The sequence below is a fragment of the Pelophylax lessonae genome (genome assembly GCF_965119305.1).
Source record: "Pelophylax lessonae genome assembly, chromosome: 11".
Classification (NCBI taxonomy): domain Eukaryota; kingdom Metazoa; phylum Chordata; class Amphibia; order Anura; family Ranidae; genus Pelophylax; species Pelophylax lessonae.
The window spans coordinates 63990462-64007724 of NC_138778.1; the positions used below are offsets into that span (position 1 = coordinate 63990462).

Genomic DNA, 17263 nt, shown 5'->3' on the forward strand with positions numbered 1-17263 from the left:
TGTACAATAAAAATGTGAGTTTTAAACTTTTGCTGTGGTACCTTTAAGGTCTTATTAGTTTGATCTTGGTAGGGATTCAGTATTTTATGTATATGTGCGTCAGCAAATTTGCTTATTATTCCTATATAACATACACCTTATATTCTACCTTTATGTTCTCTTCCATAAATGTCACATATCTGTGGAGGGGCTATACAAAATATGCCTAAACGAAACACCAACCTTCAGTCCGGATGGTGAATGGAGAGTCTGCCAATCGTTTGGCTGAAAACTGGCCGCCCAGCGAAGTCATCAAGAAGCAGAGGGTGAAAAATCCAATCCCCAGCACAAAAATCCTGTAGAATGTGAAAAAATGTGATTTACCTTACAGACAATAACAAGACATTTACAGACAGAAACATGATGCACTTTACCAGAAGATGTATTTGCCTAATACATCTGACCAGAAAAACATTTGACGTGGTTTGATATTAGGGCCAAGGGCTAATCACATTACATTTATTAAGCACAGAAAAAGCATTTCCATGTCTCCCAATTTCCTGAGATGCGAAAGAGGGACAGCATTTAGAGCAAACTATTCAGGTCAAGGACACACACCACCAGTTACATGAACCATGAAAAAGATTGGTTAAAGTAGTATTCGGGGATATGCCCAACTAATCTTAAAACTGCTCCCTCCCCTCCTAACATCTATACTAACTAACCTGTGTAAGAAAGTTATACTGTATATAGTTACCTGTAGCACCCTCCTAGGTAGGTGCTAGAAGAAAGTTAAATTTTTGGGTCTTTGTGCTAACCAGAGAGATTGCCAGATACATTTAGATTGATCTCTGCCTACCAGAGAGCAAGATCCATTGGTAGGGTCGGCTCATGGTGCTTAGGTGCAGTTCAGCTTGTCTGAAATGTTTCACACTGGTTCAATAGGGAGAAATATTGGAAAGTGGGGAGAACATTGACAAGTGAGAGCACAGGCATTGTTACAGCCCTGGTGATTGGCAGAGGAAACTGCCTTGGTGCATGCTGGGTGACTGTATAAATGTGCTTGGGGTCTTTGGCTGGAGAGAAGGGTCCCAGAGGGAGGGGGCGCCTGCAACTTCTTTGTAGAAGCTGCCATTCGGCCTTGGGTGCTTTACCTGAGGGCCTGAAAGTCACATAAGGGCCTGAAAGTCTTAAAAAGGCAGAGGGGCGTCAATGGATCCAGAAGTTGAAGTCCTCCAGTTAGTCCAGGGAGGAGGAGGCAGGGATCATCGATGTGGGGTCACCCAACTTTGAGTGCCGATACAGATCCCTGGAAGAGGGAATTGGTGAATGGGGATCAGATGTGGAGACTAGGAAAGAAGGAAGAAGTCGTTCTACAAGTTCCAGTTCACTTAGTGAAGAAAAAGAATCAACGGTCGTTCGTATGAGGTGAGCAAGGAATCTCGGGTTCTGTGAGGCCTATGCTACAAGGGTCCCTGATTTATCCCCAACCCACACCTATGCTCCGGCCTGAGCACAGAACGATGCTTATTCTATGCTGATCTCTAAGGTGGAGACCCCGTATGCCCCACCCGGGAGAGGAGATAAGCAGAAACTTCCCAGGTTCTCTCGTTTCCAATAACTCATTCAGAGGAAGGTGGCCATGGAATACGGATACGATTACCCATATGCTCCATGGGAGGTAATGGAGTAAAGTGAAAGCAAGAGGGAGGCTTGGTGTGAGGAAGCTGTTTGGGACTTTCTATATGTCCCCAGGCTGCATCTGAATCCATCAAGGCCTCAGCTGTGGGAAACCTTCCTATCCATTAAAGAAAATTGGATTTTGGGCGGTCAATATACATCGATCGGGTGGAAGTCAACCGTCCAGATAAGAAAGGTCAAGCTTGGGCTATCACCATCTTGAGTCCTGAAGGCAAGATGGTTTGTATACCTCATCCTGACCACTACTACTGAGGTATACTGAGTTCTTGATCTAATTAAAAGAGTTTTATGTTACAAAGAGGCTGTTGAGTTTGAAGAATTACCACTGTTGAAATGTTGCTGTTGGGGTTAAAAGCCCTTTTCCCAAATCCCCTTTCCCTTCTATCCTTACAAATGAATACGGGGCTCATTGAAACTGCCATTGTTTCATCACCTGGTAGAAAAGAAATTCTGCCACAGAGGACTTCTCCTGTTAAAGCCAGGGGCTGCTACCTGGAGGGGGTAAACCCCTGGTTAACAGAGACATTTTGTGAAGATCCTTTGAGCCATGGGCCATTACCATTGCTGAAGCAATATCTCTTTAAGGACACTTTGCGAAGATACTTTATTTAAAGTACACTTTGCAAAGATTCCTTTGGGCCAATGGGCCAGTGTTATGTGGAAGGAAAATTTGTGTGAGCTGCTACCTTTTTGAGGAAAAAAAAAAGGGAGTAGTAGCTTATTTTCTCTTCAGAGAGGGGTGCAGGGAGAGAAAGGACCCATTGAAGAGTACTTAAGACACTCAGAAGTAAGCCAGCTATTGCTAAGGCTCCAGCAATAACAGCATGCCACCAGGAGAAGATGTGTTGCCTCAGTGTTGCAAAGGGAAGGACACTGAACACCAGTCTGATGGACTTCGCACCTCCTTATCCTAACTTGTGTGTCTGACTAGAATAGGAAAGAGTCAGTACCCTGGTGATTGAAAGGGACTTTGCCTATTGCTAGTCATGTGGTTCCCAAATGGAACAAGTACAGGATATGCTTAGTTAGTCAGAGTGGCAGCTTGTTCTGTTTGTCTATTAGAGGAACATAACAGGACGACAAGTCAAGAGTTGCCCTTAGGGGGCTAGATGCATCAGCTGAATCTACATGAATGCTAGTGATAGAGATTTTTCAGGAGAGAAGGTCGCCTCTGCGAAGAGAGGACAGTCTCCCCGTGAGTACATAGAATGTAAATTTGTTACATGCTCACATTTTCTTTGCAGGCTTGCAAGGGGTCTCCATGCCTCTGGGAGATTGTCCATGGCCCATTTCTGTGTTTATGTGTACAAATGTTATTTGTAGTATAGTATAGTATTGTAGTATAGTTAGGTATAACCATTTCCTGTCAAGCAGTTTTTGTTTGGCGGGGGTGCATTAATATAATGCACTTGGTGGATACTTCTGTGTAAACTTGTAAATTCTTGTACAGCAGATGTCTATATTTTTTCACGTAAATTATTGTGCTTACTGGCCACATATGAGGTATGCCCCATGGCCTTGTATATATTTCCTTCTCTTTTCCAAGTTTGTGGGATATTACTTGTGTATGTTTGTACAGGTATTTTTGTAGTGGCGGATGCCCAGAGCCAATGAGGACGTGGCTCAGTTTGGCGGGGGTGAATGTAGCACCCTCCTAGGTAGGTGCTAGAAGAGAGTATAGTTTTTGGGTCTGATTACAAGAGAGATTGCAGGTTAAATGTAGATTGCTCTCTGCCCACCAGAGAGCAGGATCCATTGGTAGGGTCTGCTCATGGTGCTCAGGTGCAGTTCAGCTTGTATGAAATGTTTCACACTGGTCCAGTAGGGAAGCATAGTGGATAGTGGGAGGAAACCTGACAAGTGAGAGCACAGGCTTTGTTACAGCCCTGGTGATTGGCAGAGAAAACTGCCTTGGTGCATGCTGGGTGATGGTATAAATGCCAAGGGTCCCGGAGGTAGGGGGCGACTGCCCCTTCTTTGTAGAAGCTGTCATGCGACCTTGGGTGTTCGACCTGAGGGCCTGAATGTCAGATAGGAGCTTAACCCAGGTGTCCTGCAGAGCTGACTAGAAGGGAGACACTGGAAAGGATCTGGTTCTGCCTACAGTGAGTACAGATCTGTGTCATGGGGCCTGTCCTGTGAGGGCCATCCCTTCAGTGGAAGAGTCAGTGGATGGTTGTCCATCAATGGGATGCTAGAGAGGGTCCTGAAGATAAAGTAGTTGCATCAAGTCTGCTGCTAAAGAAAGGAAGGAGACTTAATTCTTCCATACATGTCGCAGTATGGTTAAAGCAGTGTGTCTGTTTCCACAAGTAATCCGGTGAGGCACAGCCAACATAGACCATGGAGAAACACAGCGGAGTTGCCAAGGGTAGCAAACTGCCAATAATACATCACTTTTCTACTGCCAGTAACACGTTCTTGCATATAATAAAAGGTTAAAGACTGAGGCCCTGCCTGCCACTGACTCCAATTGGATTCCCATTATAGAAGTCCCTGAGTAGTTTATATTTCATTGGTTGTATACTGTACTCTTACAATTCCCCCACTCTGACTTTGCCAACCTAGAACTGAACTGTTAGTGCAGTAAGGGGACACTATGCTCTACTCTTCTACTTTGCATTTGTAAGTATACTGAGGTAGACTATTCTTCAGCCTTCCTGTTTCCATTGTATGTTGCTGTGTGTCTGTTTTTCAAAGTAAAAGTTCTTATGTTATAGAGTACCTACCCATGATCTTCCTTTTATTAATGATTATATAATATATGTACAGTCTATGTAGGTCATAATATATGTGTATGTTTTAGCATGCGGATATGATATGATGAACCCAATGCTGGGATGCAATTATGTTTATTATGTGTTTGTTTACTATGTGTTTATCTATTGCTGACATAAGGGGTTGACCTGCCCAGGGGGCAGGGTGGTGACACCCACATTTTAGCACACTCATTGTCATTTTTGCTATTTAAGAAGGGGATAGCAGTAGCTCTTTTGGCTCTGAAGAAGAGGACACTCCGCAAAATGCGTCAGGCAATCTATTGGACCATCAGTATCTGCAACTTTAGTTGATGAATTATGGATGTTTCTATGCTGGATTTGTGATGAGCTTTTTATTATAGTGGGTTTGTGAGTATAATAGACACTTTTTATTCAATAAATATTTTGGTTGTGAGATAATGCACTAGGTCCGTGCGCCCTGTGTTTTGCTTGTGTGGTTCCTGTCTCCATCCTCCACAAGTCTTTTGCTGCCGTTCACATCGGCCGATTTGACATGCAGTGTCCGAATCGGTGCGACACCTCCCCCCACAGGAGTGCCCTTAACCCCTCCCAGCACAGTGTCCTCTGCCCCCCTACACATCACCCCCCCCCCACGACTGTAGTGTCCTCTGCCCCCTCCCCCCACAGTAATGTCTTGTACCCGCCAATGCAGTGTCCTCTGCCCCCCATTGCAGTCTTCTCTGTCACACCCCCCCCCACAGTAATGTCCTGTACCTTCCCCTCAAAGCAGTGTTCTCTGCCCCCTCCCCCTCATTGTCATATACCCCTCCAAAACAGTATCTTCGGGTGATGGGTGATGTGCAGGGGGGCAGAGGACACTGTGCTGGGAGGGGTTAAGGGCACTCCTGTGGGGGAAGGGGGCAGGGGACAATACAATAGGAATGTGATAAGAAGGGGGCAAAGGAAACTGCTATGGGGGGCACTACTGAGGGGGGTGCTGAGAAGGGGGTCAGAGGACACCACTGTGGGGGGGAGCTGTGAAGGGGGCAGAGGACCCTACTGTGTGGGGGAGGAGGTGATGTGAAGGGGGGCAGGGAACACTACAGTGGGAGGATGATGTCAAGGGGATAGAAGATACTGCTATGGGGGAGATGTGAAGGGGGGCAGGAGACACTACAGTGGAAGACTGATGTGAAAGGGATAGAAGATACTGCTATGGGGGAGCGGGGCAGAGGACACTGCTGTGGGGGGGGGGTGATGTGAAGGGGGCAGAGGACACTACTGTGGGGATGGGGGGTGATGAAAAGGGGACAGGGAACACTACAGTGGAAGGATGATGTGAAGGGATAGAAGGCACAGCTATGGGGGAGATGTGAAGGGGGGCAAAGGAAACTACATTGGAAGATTAATGTGAGAGGATAGAATATACTGATATGGGGGAAGGGGGCAGAGGACACTGCTGTGGGGGGGGGTTGATGTAATGGGGAAAGAGGACACTGCTGTGGAGATGGGGGGGGGGGGTGATGTGAAGAGGGGCAGAAGACACTACTGTGGAAGGTGATTTAAAGGAGGACAAAGAATACATTATGTGTTCTTCAAGCCATCTTTTCATTGGGAGCTTGATCGTTTTTCTTTTATTTTTTTTTTTTAAAAGGTGTGTAAAAACAGTTGGTCTAGTTTGGGCAGTAAATATGAACATGGCCTTGCATTTGATTCTACCAACATATTAAAACAAGTGGTCAGCAGCTTTACTAAAGCAATGAATTGAAGGAATTTGCCATATGTGGACACTGTGAACCAGGTGGAAGTAGCAAGTACTGAACCTCTACAAAATCAAACATTAGTGTGATTATGGAAAGTGTAGAAAGATTATGAAAAACATGGTTGCTCTTTTCATACCACTGACTTCTTGTTCCCACTGGAGAACAATGCAGGCGGGCTTTAGTACTTTCCGGTAGGACACCAGCTGACATAGAACATTAGGCTCCACTTAGCTTCATAGAAAGCGTAAATAAAATACCAAACAGCCTATGAGTTGAAGAGATATGGGGGGATTGTGCGCACATACTCGTGACTGATATCATCAACTATTTAAACACAATGTTGCATTTAAGGTTTACTGATCCTTTAAGTTTCTAATAAGACATTACAGTTAATGGGGTATTCTGACTAACATCTGCAGCGAGCCGTATCAGCTGCTTTTCTCACATTGCCAATAAATGCTATACAAATGCAACTATGCTCCTTAATGGTAGAAAGAGAAAGTGAAAATTGATTAGCTATAAGCTTGATGTATTTTGGATGTATAATGAGGAAATTAAAAAGATAAAAGTGATTGCATTCAGCTATTATTTATTAAGCTTCTGGACAGACTGCAGAGCACGGAATATATTCTGGGATCTTTAAATGTAAAATGGTTGTCTAACAAATCTGGCCGCATTGGAGCCTAAAGAGAGACAATAGAATAGAAAGAGGACTGTACATTGCTACAATTAGACTACAAAAAAACAAACAGATTTCTAAAGTGCTCTTTTACTACTTCTAATGTGGTACTATACTACTTCTGAGGTTCCAAATTAATTCTGGACCATGGTACTATAGTACTTCATGGCTGTGGTACTATACTACTTCTGAGGTTCTACATCACTGTAATTCAGGGTCATGGTACTATTCGAGGCTGTAGTACCACACAATGTTTTTGAAGTGCAAATTAATTAGAACCATGGTACTATATTAATTTAGGGCCATGGTACTACACTAATTTATGACTGTAGTACCACACTGCTTATGAGTTCCTACATTCATTTAGGGCCATGGTACTAATCCCGGCAGTAGTCCTGCACTATTTTTTAAAGTTCTATATTAATTCAGGGCCATGGTACTATACTAATTTATGACTGTAGTACCATACTGCTTATGAGTTCCTACATTAATTTAGGGCCATGGTACTAATCCCGGCAGTAGTCCTGCACTATTTTTTAAAGTTTTATATTAATTCAGGGCCATGGTACTATATTACTTCATGACTATTGTACCACACTACTTCTGAGGTTCTACATGTATTCAGAGCCATGGTACTATTCATGGCTGTAGTACCAGACAATATTTTTGAAGTTTTATATTAATTCAGGGTCATGGTACTATACTACTTCATAATTATAGTACCACACTGCTTCTTAGGTTCTACATTCATTCAGGGCCATGGTACTAAACTACTTTATGGCTGTGGTACCACACTATTTCTGAGGTTCTACATTACTTCAAGGCCCTGGTACTATACTACTTCACGACTAGGAAACCACACTATTTCTGAGGTTCTACATTGCTTCAAGGCCATGGTGCTATACTCCTTCACGACTGGAGCACCACACTACTTATGAGGCTCTGTTTTATTTCAAGGCCATGGTACTATACTATTTTACGACTGGGGGTACCACACTATTTCTGAGGTTTTACATTGCTTCAGGGCAATGGTACTATACTCCTTCACAGCTGTGATATCACAATGCTTCTTAGTACTGTTGCACTACATGCTCCTCCAGGGATGAGGCATTACATCAGAGCTACATACTACTTCAGGGCTTGTCAAGAATACCACATGCAGGCATCCAGCAAGGATGATTAAAAGAGATATGTGTTTTTTTTTTTTTTAAGAATCATACTTACCTAGGTGGATACAGCATCTCTCCCCTGGCACTTCCAACAATAAGAACCAACCCATCAAACAGCTCTTATCGCTTGGTTCCTACAGCTCCCTGAGCAGAGAGCTGCTGACTCTGCTCTGCCCCCCGCACTCACTGAAGCACTGAGTTGTGGAGGAGGGTGGGAGCGTTCGGCTCAGGCTCTCAGTGGCTCGGTGAGAGTCTGAGCCGGGTGCCAGTCCAGGCATGTGGGTGGATCCCAACTTGATTGTTGCGATCTTGCCTGAGCCTGGACCGGCTCTGTGATGTCAGCTGACTGTCTGCAGAAAATGGGTCACAGGAGTGCAGAAGGAATTGCACTCCTGAGATACGAAGGAGAAGTGCAGCCAAACAAGCTTTAGCTGTACTTTTCCTTTAAGTAATCAGGAACTGGACTAAATAAGGTTAAAATGAGTTTATCAAGAGAAATGACAGACTTCCAAAACCAAACCCAGTAAACCATAAACTATGTATGTAACAAATAAATGTGACAAAAACCCCAAATATTAACCTAATTAACTATATACAAAATGTAGGGAGCACACGTGAGAAGGACAAGGTCCGGACAGTGACAGGAGACAAGGGGAGCAGGGAGCCAGGTACTGGGAGTGGGAAGCAGGGGGCAGGTCACAGAAGCAGGTTCAGGATAAGGCAGTGACATGGCTTGCAAGAACACTGAAGCACTGAACCTCAGTTATAGATGGGCTTAATTTCTTCCCAGCATCCAATGTCAAGTGCAGCCTAATTACTTGGCTGCTGGGAGACACCCAGGTGTCCACCTTGTGGCCACCGGAACTGCGCCCTTCGACTCTGCCACAGTGCCACCAGCAGGCTACCCAGGTTATGATTTAAATCATGACAGAGCTGTGGCATGACACTACTTCAGGGCTGCAGTGCTACATTACTTCTAGGCTGTGACATTACACCATTTAAGGGCTGTGGAACTACACTGCTTCAGGGCACTAAATTACTTCAGGGTGGCAGCATTGTGCTTCTTCATGGCTGTTAGCACTACACAATGTTAGGACATATACAATACATATTTCAGGGCTGTAGTACTACATGCTACTTCAAGGAAGCAGTTCTACATTACTACAGGGCTGAGGAACTACACTGCACTACCAGTTCAGCCATGTGGCAGTTGACTAGTGCACAATGTTTGAGTGCATATGTTGGCCAATACCCATATGTTGGCCAATACCCAATTGGGTACCCATGACTCCGGGCAGTCCAATTATTTACACACATTCAACTGCCTCTGCATCTCCATAGCCATAGCAAACAAACTGCATCTGAACAAAAGAGGAGGAACAATGATGCCATGGTATGTTCAATGGTAAAGCAGCTCAGCAGATGGTGATGCAGGGATAGAAGGAACGGTTGAGGACAGGGTACGCAAGACAAAGGGGTTGTTTACTAAAACTAAAGAGTACATGGAAGCCAATCAGCTTCTAACTTCAGTTTGTTCAATTAAGCTTTGACATAAAGAACTGGATTCTGATTGGTTTCTTTGGAGAGCTGCACCAGATTTAGCATTCTCCAGTTTTAGTAAATCAACCAAAAGTGTGTAATATCATAGGCTTCTGCTTCTACTATAGCTACCTTACCACACACTGTGTTTTGAGTTCTTATATATAGCATTACGTATAGGCATACAGTACATTACTTGTGAATTGATTGTTGCATAAAATTATAACATTTAACTATTACCAAATGTAACAAGCAAAGCAAAAAAATACCATTACTTTCATTTTTAGTTTAACATTAAATAAATGTGACAGATTGCTACATAAAATGCCTATGTTGTCCTTCAACAATAATAGAGGAACGCATCCACAAATTACATAAATGCATTTGGATGCAAAATTGTCTATCGGTATTTTCATTTATCTTGCAAAATACAGTGTTTTAAAATTACATACTAGCTGGGGTTTATCCTAAATGTTTAGAACGCTAATGCAAAATTTCATGATAACTTGCTGTAACGCAGACTCACTCTAATGGCCACCATAAACTGTCAAGCTTTCACACTTGAGTAACTATAATCTTAACAGATATCCATCCTGATCTCAGACTCATCACCTGTCGTAAATAGCTCAGCATGTAAAATGACCAAATACACATTTATGACTGGCTGTTACTTGCCAAAGGGTCCAAACTTAATTGTATTTCATAACTCCTGAGCTAATAATAGTATAACCAGAATAAAGACATATTTACCTGTATCAGTTATTTAGCAGAATTTTAACCCCAATCACCACAATCCTAGGAGGTACCAGAAGCGGATTAGGCCCATTATCTCTCCAAGGTGAAAAAGCCATCTGATACCCATCATATTTGTATTCATTCATTCAACATAAACTTTCATGCAGAGTTGAGATATTCACTTTAAGGTCAACACAGAGGACAAGGGGGCACGGTTTATGTCTAGAGGAAAACAGATTTCGTCTCGAAATATGGAAAGGTTTCTTCACCGTATGAGCTGTGAAAATGTGGAATAGACTCCCTCCAGAGGTGGTTCTGGCTAGCTCACTAGATTGCTTTAAAAAAGGCCTGGATTCTTTCCTAGGTGTACATAATATAAATGGGTACTAATATTTATAGGTAAAGTTAATCCAGGGAATATCCGATTGCCTCTCGGGGGATCAGGAAGGATTTTTTTCCCCCCTGCTGTAGCAAATTGGATCTTGATTTGCTGGGTTTTTTCTTTTTTTTCATTTTCCTCTGTATCAACTGCGGGTATAGGATTGTGTATATGGGATTGCATGGTTGGGTTTTCTTAACTGTTTTTTATTGGTTGAGCCAGATGGTCTTGTGTCTTTTTTCAACCTGACTAACTATGTAACTATGTAATATACCAAATACCAGATGGTAACCTGTAGGTAATTAAAGATATTAAAACTTAAAGAAAACTCTCTGTGGGAGGGCAGCTATATGGTCATAAACCTGTGACCTCCTATCGGCCACTCTTCAAACTTCCTGATTGGTTCTGTGAATACCATCCTCATGAACCATAAACGAGGGACTGAATCAGCAGTCTGGAGCTCTCTTTTAGCATCAAACAAGGAGCATCAGCTAAGATCTATGAGAGCCACTGACCCAGCTGAACGCACAGAACCAGGACACTTTTTATGTACATATGTACATTTTTATGTACATATTTTGTTTGCACTATTTTATCTTTTACATTATTAAGCAATATTTTCGAAAGTGTTAATATTTTGTTTAATGCACTAACACAGAACTTAAAGAAGCCCTGTCTCATTGAAGAGGGCTTCTATAGTGGAAAGTTCTTGGTGTACCTGTCTGTGGTGACAGTGTGTGTTACAGATGTTTGTTTTAAGTCATAAGTGTTATCACTACCAATGTGAAGGATTGATAGGCCTATCTGGTGACAGTATGATAAATTTAGACCCAGTGACGATTGCTCTCAGTCTACTGGCACTTAGATTGTGGTCTTGCAACCACAAACAAAGTCCATTCACACTTGTGCAACTTCAAAACGTGTGCGACTTAATAGTGCGATTTGATGCAACTTTGGATGTGTGTTACTTTGTTAAAGTATGTCATGTAGGTGCGACTTTCTTGTGTGAGGGTTTACATTGAAGCCTATGGCCTTCAAGTCACATGAAAGTCAGACCAAAGTAATTCAGGCACTATTTTAAAGTCACTACGACTAAGTCGCACAGATATAAACGGTACTCATTGGGAAACATGGGGTGTGACGTGTCATGCAACTTTGGGGTCCAAAGTCACATGACAAGTTGCACAAGTGTAAATGGGGCCTTAAAAATAAAAAAATAAACATGAAAATAAAATAAAGATGCAATAAAAAATAATATCCCCCAAAGCTGTAAATAATATATAGAATAGGACTAAAACGTAATACATAGGACAGATCTGTCAGGATTATTGGGGAGATTAAATAAAAGAAAAATGGAATTGTATAAAGCAATACATATTCAGTCCTATATAGAGACTTTGAATAGTACAGCTTCCATCTTGTATAGAAGTGATTTAAAGTCCATATATGTTCTTTTAAACAAAATGTCTCTTACAAAAGGGTCTTATAATTTCAGCAGATATTTCTGTTTTTCTTTTGGTAATAAATAAGTGGTACATCCACATTTGGTTTAGATAAGAGTCAGTTAGCCAGACACTATGTCAGACACTAACTATCTATCATGCTAACAAGAGATGTATAGAACTGTTCGCCGGCGAACTTCGCATGTTTGCGTTCGCCGCTGCGGGCGAACATATGCGATGTTCGGTCCGCCCCCCATAATACATCATTGAGGCAAACTTTGACCCTGAACTTTACAGTCAGCAGGCACATTTCCAGCCAATCAGCATACCTCTCTCCCACACCCTCCCACCTCCTATAAATAAGCAAGGGCAGCATCCATCTTAGATCATTCTGAAGCAGTGTGTGTAGTGAGAGTAGGGAGAGCTGCTGCTGCTGCTGTTAAGCTAGGGACAGTTAGTCAGTGTTCCTGGTCTTGCAGTGTTCTTGGTCCACTACTGCTGTAAGGACAGCACCCCAAAAAGCCCTTCTAAGGGCTGGTATTTGTGTAATTTTTTTTTTTATATATATAAATATATATATATATATCTAGCGTCCCCAAAAGCCCTTTTAAGGGCTGGTAATTGAGCTGTTTCTTCTTATAGTGTCCCCAAAAGCCCTTTTAAGGGCTGGTAATTGAGGTTTTTTTTTTATTTATATATATACATATATATATATCTAGTGTCCCCAAAAGCCCTTTTAAGGGCTGGTAAGGTAATAGAGTTTTTTCTATATATATATATATATATTGTACACTGTGACTGCAGTTGCCTGCCCGCTGTGTGTGAGAGGCCACAGACCTACCACAGACTGTACTGTGTGCACACCACACTCATTTCGGGTGGCACAGGCACAGTACCTGGCATTTTAAAAAATATATATTTTTTTTTCCTCTGTCATAATTGCAGTGAGTGCTGTGTCAGGTACACAGAGTGCACTGTACCCACTGCAGTGCACTGCCCACCACTGATATATATACGGTGGCACAGCATCTTGTTGCAATAAATTGAAAAAAAAAATATTTTTTATTATTGCAGTTGCCTGGGCTGCCAGTGACTGTCAGGTCCACAGAGTGTACTGTGCCCACTGCAGTGCCACTGTGTGCCCACCCACCACTGATATATAAGGTGGCACAGCAGCTTGCAAAGTAAAAAAAATATATATATTTTTTAATTGCAGTTGCCTGGGTGCCAGTGACTGCTGTCAGGTCCACAGAGAGTGTACTGTGCCACTGCCCAGTCACCACTGATATATAAGGTGGCACAGCAGCTTGCAAAGTAAAAAAATATATATATATTTTTTAATTGCAGTTGCCTGGGTGCCAGTGACTGCTGTCAGGTCCACAGAGAGTGTACTGTGCCACTGCCCACCCACCACTGATATATAAGGTGGCACAGCAGCTTGCAAAGTAAAAAAAAATATATATATTTTTTAATTGCAGTTGCCTGGGTGCCAGTGACTGCTGTCAGGTCCACAGAGAGTGTACTGTGCCACTGCCCACCCACCACTGATATATAAGGTGGCACAGCAGCTTGCAAAGTAAAAAAAAATATATATATTTTTTAATTGCAGTTGCCTGGTTGCCAGTGACTGTCAGGTCCACAGAGTGTACTGTACCCACTGCCCAACACTCCTATAGGGGTGGCACAGCACCTTGCACTCATAGTACAACAGTAACAACACATTAAAAAAAAAATGACAGGCAGAGGCAGGCCACCCCGCAAGGGCCGTCGTGGTCGTGGTGCTGTGATTTCCTTAGGCCCTAGAATAATGCCCAGTGTTCAGAGGCCACCACAGACCCTGAACTCTTAGTAGTTGACTGGCTTACACAGGACACCCAATCGTCTACAGCTTCCGCTCGGAACCTTAATGCACCATCCTCCTCCAGCTCAGCTTCGGGCACCTCTCAATTTACCACTCGCCAGCCCGCCGGCACCACCACCAACACTAGCACCACAGCCGCTTCACTTGATCCGTCAGAGGAGTTATTTTCACATGAGTTGGAAGAAATAAGTGATGCGCAACTATTAGTGCCAGAGGATGTAGATAACGGGGATATGTCTCAGTCAGGCAGCATTATACACATGGACGTACATTGTGATGATGATGATGATGGTGTTGTACCTGCTGCTGCTGCCTTTGCTGAGTTGTCAAGTGAAGCGGCTGATGATGACGATGTGTCTGTGGATGTCACCTGGGTGCCTGCTCGAAGAGCAGAAGAAGAGGGGGAAAGTTCAGATGGGGAGACAGAGAGGAGGAGGAGACGAGTTGGAAGCAGGGGGAGGAGGTCATCGCAAGGAGCTAGTGGCGCAGTCAGACAGCATGTAGATCCGGCACCCGGGGTCAGCCAGACAGCACGTTAATCAACGCAAGCTGTTGCCACCACCAGAATGCCGTCCTTGCAAAGCTCAGCAGTGTGGCATTTTTTTTGTGTGTCTGCCTCTGATATCAGCGATGCCATTTGTAACCTGTGCCAAAAGAAACTGAGTCGTGGGAAGTCCAACACCCACCTAGGTACAACTGCTTTGCGAAGGCACATAATCTCACATCACAAACGCCTATGGGATCAACACATGAGTAAAAGCAGCACACAAACTGAAAGCCACCATCCTCCTCCTGGTCCAGTATCTTCAGCCACGTCAACCACTGCTGTCCTCCATGCCCCCTATCAACAACCCGCCCCTCCGCCTCTCACCTTCAGCAGTTCCTGCTCACCTGCCCACAGTCAGGTGTCTGTCAAGGAAATGTTTGAGCGTAAGAAACCAATCTCACAGAGTCACCCCCTTGCCCGGCGTCTGACAGCTGGCTTGTCGGAACTCTTAGCCCGCCAGCTTTTACCATACAAGCTGGTGGAGTCTGAGGCCTTCAAAAAATTTGTCGCTATTGGGACACCGCAGTGGAAGGTACCCGGCCGAAATTATTTTTCACAAAAGGCAATCCCCAACCTGTACTCTATTGTGGAAAAGGAAATCATGTCACGTCTGGCACACAGTGTTGGGGCAAGGGTCCATCTGACCACTGATAGCTGGTCTGCAAAGCACGGTCAGGGCAGGTATATAACTTACACAGCGCATTGGGTAAACCTGCTGGCGGCTGCCAAGCATGGAATGCGTGGCTCTGCTGCAGAGGAGTTGGTGACACCGCCACGACTGGCAGGCAGGCCTGCTGCCACCTCCTCTACTCCTCCTACTCCATCCTCTTTGCTAACCTCCTCGGCTGAGTCCTCTTCTGCTGTTGCGTCTTGCTCCACACCAACTGCACCCCCCCAGCTCCCCAGGGGCTATTCCACATGCCGGATACGACAGTGTCACGCTGTCTTGGGGTTGACTTGCCTGAAAGCAGAGAGTCACACCGGACCAGCACTACTGTCCGCCCTGAACGCACAGGTGGATCAGTGGCTGACCCCGCACCAACTGGAGATCGGCAAAGTGGTGTGTGACAATGGCAGCAATTTGTTGGCGGCATTGAATTTGGGCAAGTTGACACATGTGCCGTGAATGGCACATGTGTTGAATCTGATTGTGCAACGTTTTGTGCAGAAGAACCCAGGCTTACAGGACGTCCTCAAACAGGCCAGGAAGGTGTGTGGCCATTTCAGGCGTTCCTACACGGCCATGGCGCACTTTGCAGATATTCAGCGGCGAAACAACATGCCAGTGAGGCGCTTGATTTGCGACAGCCCGACACGTTGGAATTCAACACTGCTAATGTTCGACCGCCTGCTCCAACAAGAAAAAGCGGTCAACGAGTATTTGTATGACTGGGGTGCTAGGACAGCCTCTGCGGAGCTGGGTATTTTTTTGCCACGTTACTGGACGCTCATGCGCAATGTCTGTAGGCTCATGCGTCCTTTTGAGGAGGTGACAAACCTAGTGAGTCGCACAGAAGGCACCATCAGCGACATCATCCCATATGTTTTTTTCCTGGAGCGTGCCCTGCGAAGAGTGCTGGATCAGGCCGTAGATGAGCGTGAAGAGGAAGAGAAAGAGTTGTGGTCACCATCACCACCACCAGAAACAGCCTTACCATCGCTTGCTGGACCTGCGGCAACACTGGAAGAGGAGTGTGAGGAAGAGGAGTCAGAGGAGGAATGTGGCTTTGAGGAGGAGGAACACCAACCACAGCAGGCATCCCAGGGTGCTCGTTGTCACCTATCTGGTACCCGTGGTGTTGTACGTGGCTGGGGGGAAGAACACACCTTCAATGACATCAGTGAGGACGAGGAATTGGACATGAGTAGCTCGGCATCCAACCTTGTGCAAATGGGGTCTTTCATGCTGTCATGCCTGTTGAGGGACCCTCGTATAAAAAAGCTGAAGGAGAACGACCTGTACTGGGTGGCCACGCTACTAGACCCCCGGTATAAGCAGAAAGTCTCTGATATGTTACCCAATTACCGGCAGTCGCAAAGGATGCAGCAGCTACAAAATAAATTGAAAAGTATGCTTTACACAGCATATAAGGGTGATGTCACAGCACAACGGGAATCCAACAGGGGAAGAGGTGAAAGTAATCCTCCTCCTACCACTACAACCACGCCGGCAAGGACAGGACGCTTTACAGACGTCTTGTTGATGGAGGACATGCGGAGCTTTTTTAGTCCTACGCATCGCCACAGCCCTTCGGGGTCCACCCTCAGAGAACGACTCGACCGACAGGTAGCAGACTACCTTGCCTTAACTGCAGATATCGACACTCTGAGGAGCGATGAACCCCTTGACTACTGGGTGTGCAGGCTTGACCTGTGGCCTGAGCTATCCCAATTTGCCATTGAACTTCTGGCCTGCCCCGCTTCAAGTGTGCTGTCAGAAAGGACCTTCAGCGCAGCAGGAGGTATTGTCACTGAGAAGAGAAGTCGCCTAGGTCAAAAAAGTCTTGATTACCTCACGTTTATTAAGATGAATGAGGCATGGATCCCGAAGGGACTGACAGTGGGGGATGCATTTGACTAAAAAAGGCCTGGTGATGACTGAGATGCCTTGGCCTAAAAATGGTCCACACGCTGCTGTCTTTAATCATTCTCTGCATGCCGGATGACTTACGTGACGTCTCCGCCACCAACTACGGTTTAAGCCGCAATGTTTTAGTGCACTTTCTGCCTTGAAAAGCTCAATTTTTCA

At 44.6% G+C, this 17263-nt stretch overlaps 1 protein-coding gene across 2 annotated transcripts in view; it reads right to left on the reverse strand.

The window, feature by feature from the left end:
• The window catches only part of MGAT5B (alpha-1,6-mannosylglycoprotein 6-beta-N-acetylglucosaminyltransferase B), a 300196-nt gene that overhangs the window by 158684 nt on the left and 124249 nt on the right, over positions 1 to 17263 (reverse strand). For both annotated transcript variants that reach the window (XM_082272994.1, XM_082272993.1), the window contains exon 3: positions 223 to 335. In XM_082272994.1, the coding sequence (XP_082129120.1) occupies positions 223 to 335 (113 nt within the window). The remainder of the gene's footprint in view (positions 1 to 222; positions 336 to 17263) is intronic.